We start from the raw sequence: 9,583 nt of genomic DNA, 5'->3' as shown, positions 1-9,583 counted from the left end.
TACTTTAGCAAAAACAGGTAACAGACTTAACGACTTCACGTAGTGTTTAAAAAAAAAAAAAAAAAAAACTTTTTGTCCAAAAGTACAGCCGGTTCTTTGAATTCTAACTTATTTGCATTTTCCCCAGAGAAAAAGAAAGCTTTCTTTGTTGTAAATGACACAGAGAGGAAAAGAACCGTTCAAGGTTTTGCATATATAACAATGAAGCAAATTAAAGCCATGCAACAAACATAAAGTTAACAATAAATAACGAACTTAGGTTTACTTGCCAACGATAGAGGTCTATTTAGACAGGCAGGAGTTAATGTGTAATATTCCAAACCACCACAAGGTGGCACTGCAGCACTAAAATGTAAATACATGACTTTGGAAAGTAAGTATTTCCTTGAAGCCATATCCCCCCTGCTAAGAAAATAAGACAATGCCCTGCACATACCGATTTGGGTCTGTAGGAAGAAGAAGAAAAAAAGTCAAAGTATCATGAAAAAAGAATACCATGATTAGCACTGTGCTGAAAAACAAACATTTACACGTAAAACATGATGACAGTTTGACTTGCATATCTGAAAGGTGAAGTCAACGTGTTTATACAGATATGCAATTTAATTTTGTGCTCACTTCCTTTCCCATGTTGACCTACCAGAGCATTTTAAAATAAATCTTTTTACCAAACTGTGTAGGCAGATCATCAAGATAAACAGTACAGATGAACGTGATAGTGGTCCGATGATAATATGTAGGTCTGACAGCCGTTGTTGGATTGATGATGACGCTCATCCTAACTGAGCTGACCTGTTATCAAATGGACTAGCTGTGAGTAAACTCAGTTGACAGGCATTTTATGGGAAATGAGGATGACGGTGAAAGACACGCAAGCGTGTGGACGTGTGGAGACAAGTGAGCTCGGTCAACTGGTTTCCAATCAATTGTCATGCGACTGTGAAAGGAACAGAATGAGGCAATTCCTCTAGCCAACCGTCTGCATTCACTCTCTGCAGCCACACTAGAGATACCATCTCTTCAGTCTGATGGGACTTTGATTTTTTTCCCCCTCCTGGAGCTGTGTAAAACTGCACGAGAGTAAACTGAACATCTGTTGAGGGACATTTCTTATAATCTGCATGCAGTGGATTACATGCTTTGCTGTGGTTAATCTTTTGCTTTTGCGTTGAAATGGGCAACGGCACAAACACGACACATACTTGCACAGATTAGGAATGAAAAGTCGGGCAAAGTTCCTACGCTCTGTACCCTGTTTCAACTCTATCGTCCAGCCTTGAATACTAAATATGCCGCTTTGTGAGCCGCATTAACGTCGTGACAAAAAGGCTTTTCAGGTGTCACAGCAAGAAGTGGGTCATGGCCAGGATGCGAGGCCTCCTCTTAGGCTATTTTTGGAACCGAGGGGGGGTGGTTAAATAAATAGAGGGATGGAACAGTGGCTATCATGTGGAGGGAAGGAATATGCCAAAACACAATAAAGCAAAGCTGCAGAAATAAGCAGAAGACTATCAAAGCCACCACAGGGCATCAAATGTTCAATAAGTTAACACACAAAGGCAAACCAACACTCAGGTGGGGTGAGGGTGTTAGTAGGGGGGCAGAGCCAACAGTCAAAACCCAACTTAGTAACAGCTGAACACTCATGCCAGGGTTCGAATGTGCTCCTCTGCATCCCACTAAAATGATAAGAGTCAAATGACAAAATAAGGCATCTCAAAGAGGAAAGAAAGAACGGCGTGTAGTGTAAACAACCCCTAGTCACGTGAGTGAAAATACAGAATATCAGGAGGATATTTCAGCCAGACGCTGGAGCAGAGTGGAGAAGCCGGCAGCCTGCTGGGAGAGCTCAGCCACGCGGTCCACCATCTCCTGAGTGGCAGACACCGACGGGTAGTTTTGTGCAGCTCCCTTAGTTGCAACAACGACCGACTTCAAGGCCTGGCAAAGACGTCCCCCGGAGGCTGTGATCTACATCGAAGAAGCAAAAAAAAAAAAACCCACCCCAATCTGGTTAACATCGTTGATACATCTCATTTCATTTTAAGGTCTAGTGTGTAAAATTTGGCTTGGTTTGGGATTTTTCTGTTGGTAAAAGCTTAACACACTGCCCACAAACGCATTAATAATAGTGTATACTCACAGGACAATAAAAGTAGTTTGGTTTTCCTACCCTTAAAAACGGTTCTCATACATCTATATATATACATTTAACATTTAATAATTTTTTCATTGTTATTGTCTTGAGCGTTTTTTTTAGGTCTCATGTGTAGGTCTTAGTTTTTTTATCATCTATTTCCGATGGTTTTTTCTTTAATTATTGTACTGGACCTTCCATTCACAAGTTTTCCACATGTATGTACCTAAACAGTGCATCTACAGGACAATTAAAGTGAATCTGAATCTCCATGGAGCAATCTTGCTCCCAGTTAGCTTCCATCTACAGGCCAGCTTAAATACCAGGCTTCAAACTTCACACACTGGACCTTTAAAGGAATGCAACACTTGCACCCCCCCCCCCCCCCGCCCCCACACCCCTCCACAGTCACTCCAGACACCTTGGCCCTCAGGTCAGCAGAGGTAAGAAGGCGGGACAGCGTGTCCCCGATGAACACCAGCTTGTGCGCCGTCACGATGAGACTCTTGCCCCTGGCCACGAAGATGCGCGGCGGCTGGTTGCCCTGCACGCTGCTGAAGAGCACGTCGATGGCGTCCGCCAGGCAGGAGAGGTGAGCGAGGCTCTGCGACGAGTAAAAGGACAGCAGCTCCGAGTCCTCCAGCGAGAGGGACACCGGCAGGGCGGGGGACGAGGTCATCTGTGAGGGGACAGGACACGACGGAGCGCGTTCATTATCATCTCTTTGCTTTTGAGTCAAACCGCTCAATTATGGATTCTGGTCCATCAGAGCTGGGGGGGGGGTTTCACGTTACTTTGACTTTTTCAACAAAGAAATTCCAAACATCACTTTTTTGGTGATGAAAAATAATTGAGTTGCATTCCTAATTTAGGGAGGAAATTAAAATGAACAAATTAGCAAATGTTATTTTGGGCAACAGACAAACCGGGACAGGTTTGGTGAGTTTTCTCTTGTTTACACTGTCTGTCTACACGTGTGACTGTAGTCACATTTAACATGTAGGTCAGGAGAGTAACTTGAACTCGGAGGGGGGTTCATGCACGATAAAGTGACAACCATATTTTAATTCTTCAGACTTTTTTTTTAATTGACCAGTAAATACTGGGTAATTAAAAGTACTGGCATTCGGCCGGGGGTAAATTATACATGCAAATGGTGCACTTGCCCTAGAGGTTGCAAGTAACAGTGACACACACACACACACACACACACACACACACACACACACACACACACACACACACACACACACACACACACACACACACACACACACACACACACACACACACACACACACACACAGAGTGTATTAGCAAGAAACTGAAAGAATGACTGTGCTTTTCTGTCACTTATTGTCTGGCAGCCTGCAGTCAATGAGAAGCAAGATTGTTCCGGTTCACAAGTGAGTGCTTGTTGCTTGTCTGTGGAGTAAACCGAGGAAACTGGCAGGGAGCGGACAGAATGCAGACGGACTCGCAGGACACTATGACCTCAGTTCCTAAGCAGCAGAAGGCGAAATTTGACTGAAGCGATGGCGCAAGACAATACGAGACTGCAATCTTCTCTTATTTTCCAGATGAAAATTCTCCAGATGGAGGCCTGGATGGCATGCAGTTTTTTCCGCTTTTCATAAAAAAAAAGCAGGCTGAAGTTTCGACATTGGAGAACATTTTAATCTACATGCACAAGTGCTTAGATTGGAAGGGGAAAAAAGATTAATCAGGCACAAAGCCAGTGGGTAACGCCCTGGTAGCTTGTTGTTTTCCTCACAACTACGCAAGGATTTTGATTGGTTAAGCCATATTCTGACCACTCACAAATAACTCAGACAAAAAAAAAGATTGCAATGATAGATCTCAAAATGTTGGATCGCAGAAACGGACAGACGTACCCTCGTGTCGGAGGAGATAGTTTGCATTTGTCCATTCTCAGTGAGGGAGTCAGGAGGTGGCTCAGGTTTACCCTAACCAGGGAAGAAGAAGAAGGAGGAAGTCTGATTGTCTGATAGAAGCATATGTGCTCGACATGTTTTACAAGCAAGTCAGGATGCAAATTCCTTCAAAGACAGAGCAAAAATTAAAAACTTGCGTGCTGAACCAAGAAGCGGAAAAAGGACGGAAAAAGGAAAGGCAGAACTGAACGGATTTAATTTAATTTCGCGTTTGTTTTGTCTTTTCAGGACTATAGAAAGAACTACTTTTTTTCTCTTTTTTGTGTGCTGAAAAAAAATGAACTGATAAGAAGTTCTTGGTTGTGTTTTTGTTTTTTTTGTTCTTAAAAGACTGAAGTATTCCTTGGTTGTTTTGGTTCAATATACATCCTGAAAAGTGACAGAAATGTGTTGGTTCTCATTTATTTTGATTGTTTGTTGTCAAGTTTTATACTTATCCTTTGTGGGGTTTATGAATTATATATTAAGTAATTATAATTATACTTTAATTATAAACCACTACAGTGTGGACGCTGTAAAATTCCCTTTTACCAAAAACAAAAACTGACCTGCAGTTTTACATATCCAACGCTGTCACCAGTAGGCACTGGAGCAGGGACGGGAGTCAGGCCAATCCCGGCGTACTCGTTGCTGGGGTCGTCTTCCCCGTCGCCCGGGCCCACCGTCAGCGTCACGGTGGACGGGGCGTGGGACAAGGGGAAGGCTGGCTGCGGGGTCGGAGGCAGGGGTCTCTCCTGGATCCAGCTCCCCTTCCGCGAGCCCATCCCGCCCGCCGATGCCTTGCCGTCCTGCACCGGGAGCGCGGGCAGCGGTCTGCGAGACAGGGACTCCTGGGAGGGCAGGCGCGGGCGTCCCTGGGCCTGCAGCAGGAGGGCGCTCTCCTCCAGGGAGCGCTGCACCAGCACCAGCAGCCCGTCAGACGGCGGGGCGTTGCCGATGGCGGACAGCGCGGGCAGGAGGTCGGCCAGCCGGGCCCAGGCCTGCTGGAGGGGTGGCGGGGGGTCGTCGGAGTGGCTGGCCTTCCAGGTGGACAGGACGTCGGCCAGCGACGTGGCCAGGTCGCGGGACGTCATGGCGGGGGCCGGGCAGGAGGCGGCGCTCAGCAGTGACTGGACCAGGCCGGACAGCGTGGCTCTCCAGTGCACGTCGCCCGAACCGTTGCTGGACACGGAGAGGCGGCGCGGTGTGCACGTGGACGCGGAGGACGACGACAGCGAGTGGGGGAGGACTTCGACCGTCAGCGCCGGCATGTCGTAGATGCCGCAGTCGACCTCTGAGGAGTCCACGGCGCTACCGCTGATTCGCTTCCCAGGTGCGGGGACGCGGTAGACCTCACCGGGTTGGGCTGCATCCTCCCCAGGGAGGCCCCTGCTGTTGCTGGTGGTGCTGCTGCTGCTGGTGGTGGTGGTGCTGGTAGTGGACTCTCCCGTGCCCAGCGGGACACCCGGAAGCGTGGGCACACTGTACACGTCGTCGTCGGCCTCCTCGGGCTGGACGTCCGACACCGACGCGTTGAGGGTGACGGTGGGGACGTCGTAGACCTGCAAGTTGGTGAAAGAACGAAAAGAGAAAGAGTTCAAAGGAAAACGCTGGCGTCTGCAGGCATCTGCCAGCGGGGTTCTGCAAAACCGAAGGTTTTAAAGCGGCGAGCTCTTTTAAAGGCGATGATCAAAGAGAGGCCGCGGTGCCACTCGGTCCTCTCGGTTCAGCTAATTGCACGGTGAGTCCTGCGGCCCACACCCAGTAACTGCACGCATTAGGGCAAAAAATAATCCAACAGCTGGCAGACATGGTCAAGTAACATTAAAGGGGAGACCACTCGGAGTGTGGTGGTGGTGGTGGGGGAGGGGGATTGGTGGTATGGCCTCGGTACAGGCAGCCCTGACAGATGGGTGTGACCGGGGGAGAAAATAGCAGCAGCATTTGGGCTGGATAGACAGGCTCCCACAGCCGAGCGAGACAGGTGCGGCTTTGCCTCCACGGGAGGGGGCAGGGACACACACACACTCATTCATACACACACGGGTGGTGGAATGTGGGAAGAAATGGTGACAGGGTGTTCGATTGGTTGCTGAACTTGTGCTGACATGAATGCAACGGTTTCCCACACTTCCAAAAACAGTTTCTCTTGGCGTGACGTTCAGAAGTCAGAGGGTAACGACGTGAGTATTTCATGCAGATGCTCCACCTTTGGAAAGTAAACTTTCACTTCCCAAACACGCAAGGTAATGAAACGTTGTGAGAATGTGTCAGAAGGAAAGTTTGGCAGCAAAAGAAAAAAAAACAAGATGAGAAAAAATGTGGGAGGTGAGAAGAAGTCCAGGAAACAATGAATTTTACCTCATTCTCACAATCAGTTTGTGGTGGGAGGCATCGAGGGGTGTCGTAGATGCCGTCGTCATGACTGAAGGAGGAAGGGGCTGCACGCTGCCATCGACCGCTTGGAGGGGTGTCATACACCTAGCAGCAACGGAAAAAAAGTCTTAATTTACTTAAATGCACAGTTTTAACAAACCGAATAAAATAAAGGAAATGTTTTGGCTCAAATGTTTAAGTTTGCTGAAACAACAATGTGGGTCTTTGCTTGTCTGACTAGACTGACTGTTCAAACAGTGCAGTGAGTGACGCAGACATAACAAACCTGATCATCCACAGCCTCCGAGTAATCCTGATCTTCTCCTCGTTTGTCCTGCGCCGAGCTTCCTCCTTTCTCCGGGCCGTTGCTCGTCTTTTCCTCTTGACTGTGACTTGTCGCCGGCTGCTTGTTCACCTCCGGCCTTTCGCTTGCAGGGGCGACCTGAGCAGTGGGTTTCGGGGCCGAGTTGGCGTCGGCCGGCGCATCTTTCCTGGTTACCCCCCTGACCGGAGGTGCCGGCGGTGGAGGTTTGCGGGCGAAACTCGGCGATCCCGGAACCCTGACCTGACTTGCTCGGACCAGCAAGGGGGAACCGCGGTGGGCGGCCAGACCCGGTTTGGCCCGTGCGATGCCAGCGCTGGGTGAAACTCCTTTGTGCAAAGGCCTGGGGGAGGGGTGAGACAGCTGAGAGGGGTGCTGGTGGGCAAACGCCGTGGCTGAAGTCCGTGGAAGGTTAGCACCCACAGCGGTCGGTGTTTGGTACAAGCCGGGCGTGTCCTGGTTGACTTTGGCCTGGGGGGTGCCAGGTGGTCCGTTGGCGGCAGCGGCGTGGCCGTTGGCAGTCGCCAGTCCGCCGCATGGCGACTGGTACACATCGTCGCCTGCGAGCGGCGTCCCTTTGGGCACCAGGTAACAGTCTTCAGAGTGTCCCGATGTTTCTCTGGGCATGAGGTACGTGGTGTCCTCTGGTTCCTCGGCCGACCTGGGCACTCCGGATGGGGAGAGGTACACCGACTCCGACGCCACCAGGCCACCCGGCTGCCTCGCGCTCTGAGCTGCGGAAGACATGGGACCCACCGGGCTCTGATAAAGTGTTCCCGTCATCTCAGAGCCCCGTCCTCTCAGCGAGGGAGAGCGCGGACGCCCAGCCACTCCGACATCCCAGTCCGGCCTCGACCGTGAGCCAGAGCTGGAGTGCGAACGTGGGCGCCCGCCCTCTACCCTGCGCAGCTCCCCAGGTCTCGAGGCAGCGCCAAGCCCCCGTCCTTCACCTGCACTCGGCGGGGAGCGATAGACCCCATCGATGTCCTCCGCGCTGCAGCTGACGGCAGTCCGAGCCAGAGGAGATCCAGGCGACAAGTAGACAGAGTCGTCAACAGGAGCCGGCGGCGGGGCCGTCTGGAGGAGGCGCAGTCGGTTGGCAGGGGCGATGCCCTGTCGGCCGTGCAGGGAGCAGAGCCACCAGCCGGGCCCGCCGCTCTGCTCCTGCTCAAGAACCATCAGAATGTCGCCTTTCCGGAAAGCCAACTCCTCCGGGCTCTCCGCTGTGTTGTCAAACAGCGCCTTCGCTAGTATAGTCTGCAAAAAAATGGGGTGTGGGGCAAGAAAAAAACCTCATTAATCATAAAAACAAACAAACTCTCTCATTAGTCAAACATGAATCGTATTGTATCTCCAAATGACCATAATAGAAATCAACAGCCTTAATTTTTATTTTTATTCTTTTTTTAACCAAAGCTAGTTTCACATACAGAGAACACAAAACAGAAGAAATGCAACATTATATATATATACATATATATATAAAAAAAGTTGATAGACCAACACAAAAAAATAATCACAAAAACAAATGTAAATGCACCACTACGTCAAAGACAAAATCCCCAGCTGTCACCAATGATGAGGACTGAGAGATGGAGAGAAGGGACACAGCCGGGCAGGATCAATGATCTGATGGACACAGGGGCTTAATGGTAATGAGCAGGATGAGAAGGAGGAGGAGCAGGGGGAGGGGGAGGGGATGAGAGGCACATCTGTCCCTTGCTGTTTAGGGCTTAATTGCCAAGCCAAAGCCAAAGAGTCAGGCTTCCCTTTCAATTTCTAATGCAGCCCCCTGGGGCCCACTGGGGGCTCCACTGGGCCATGTGGGACCCCGCTAAAAACTAATGGAGGCAATAAAACCAACGCGATTTTCAGATAGTGGGGAAATATTATAAACAAGTCTCATGATTTGCCTTTTTTTTTGTTGTCTCATGTTAGTTTTGATCACCTACGGAAAAAACGTATTGCAATAAGAGCAATGCGTCTTGCATGCGTGCAAGACGCTGTACTCACCGAGACAGACATAGCTGCTGATGCTTTTGTCACAGTTCCGTCTCAGAGAAGCAGTGATTCATGGGTCCAGGCCAGTGGAAAGATCACCCGTCCATATCTGCCGATGATCTTAAGTATGTTTTGGTAACCAAAGGCGATCGGAGCAAAGGCACAGCTGGGTCCGGGCGGCACACATCTCACGGGCCGGCCGCCTTGAACGTCCTCGTACGGATCCTGCAATTCGATAGACTAATAATTATAAATGACAGATTTTTATTTCCTCTCCCCAACTTACTGACGACAAATCCACGCCGCTAGTTGACCTGACCCCGTTCGCTTCGAATTGCGTGTGAAGAAAAGTCGAACCACGCAGCGCCAACACCTGTGCAGCCTTTTCCACGCCCAAATACGTTACCTTGAATGCATCAGGGACGGCAAGAGAGCTAACGGTAGCTTAGCATCGCAAATAAATGGGTGATCGGCTCTCGCGGTTATGGGCGAATGAACAAGCGGTGTGACGAGCCTCTGGTTGTATTAAACAGTTTTCAGTTGGAGTGGTGTCCCGAGTCATGCTAGCTATTCTGTCGAGGCCGTGCTCGAAAAACATTCGCTGGATTCCTGCTACCTATCGTCAATCACTGCTAAAGCTAAAGTTGGCTTCACAACAACAATGCTACCACCGGCTAAACTCAATAAGGCTAACTTACGTTCAGGACCGGCGTTTAAAGCGTGGGATAACGACTACCTTGCAATGTTTATCGGTCGCCGATCAGACGAGCAGCGGCGTAGTCGACGGTGCGTAAAGCGCTCCTCTTTTCAGGC

At 49.7% G+C, this 9,583-nt stretch overlaps 1 protein-coding gene across 4 annotated transcripts in view; it reads right to left on the bottom strand.

Annotated features, from left to right (window-relative positions):
* Positions 1-1,052: 1,052 nt before the first annotated feature.
* efs (embryonal Fyn-associated substrate) overlaps positions 1,053-9,583 on the bottom strand; it is an 8,722-nt gene continuing 191 nt past the window's right edge. Inside the window, exons 1-9 of one of the 4 annotated variants that reach the window (XM_076028293.1) lie at positions 9,507-9,583; positions 8,783-8,995; positions 7,720-8,026; positions 6,734-7,503; positions 6,433-6,552; positions 4,641-5,633; positions 4,033-4,104; positions 2,559-2,816; positions 1,053-1,971 (exon numbers count right to left, since the gene is read on the bottom strand). The exon at positions 9,507-9,583 is cut by the window's right edge and continues 191 nt beyond it. In XM_076028293.1, coding sequence (XP_075884408.1) covers positions 1,786-1,971; positions 2,559-2,816; positions 4,033-4,104; positions 4,641-5,633; positions 6,433-6,552; positions 6,734-7,503; positions 7,720-8,026; positions 8,783-8,794 — 2,718 coding nt within the window. In that variant the 5' untranslated portion in view covers positions 8,795-8,995; positions 9,507-9,583 and the 3' untranslated portion in view covers positions 1,053-1,785. Of the gene's footprint in view, positions 1,972-2,558; positions 2,817-4,032; positions 4,105-4,640; positions 5,634-6,432; positions 6,553-6,733; positions 8,027-8,782; positions 8,996-9,468 lie in introns of all 4 variants that reach the window. The other 3 variants (XM_076028291.1, XM_076028290.1, XM_076028292.1) reach the window with 3 other exon arrangements.

Source organism: Nelusetta ayraudi, unplaced genomic scaffold (genome assembly GCF_046127955.1).
Source record: "Nelusetta ayraudi isolate G7.1 ecotype Tasmania unplaced genomic scaffold, CSIRO-AGI_Nayr_v1 ptg000022l, whole genome shotgun sequence".
Classification (NCBI taxonomy): Eukaryota; Metazoa; Chordata; class Actinopteri; order Tetraodontiformes; family Monacanthidae; genus Nelusetta; species Nelusetta ayraudi.
Note: the sequence above shows the minus strand (reverse complement) of the source record. Positions and strands in the feature narration are given on the sequence as shown.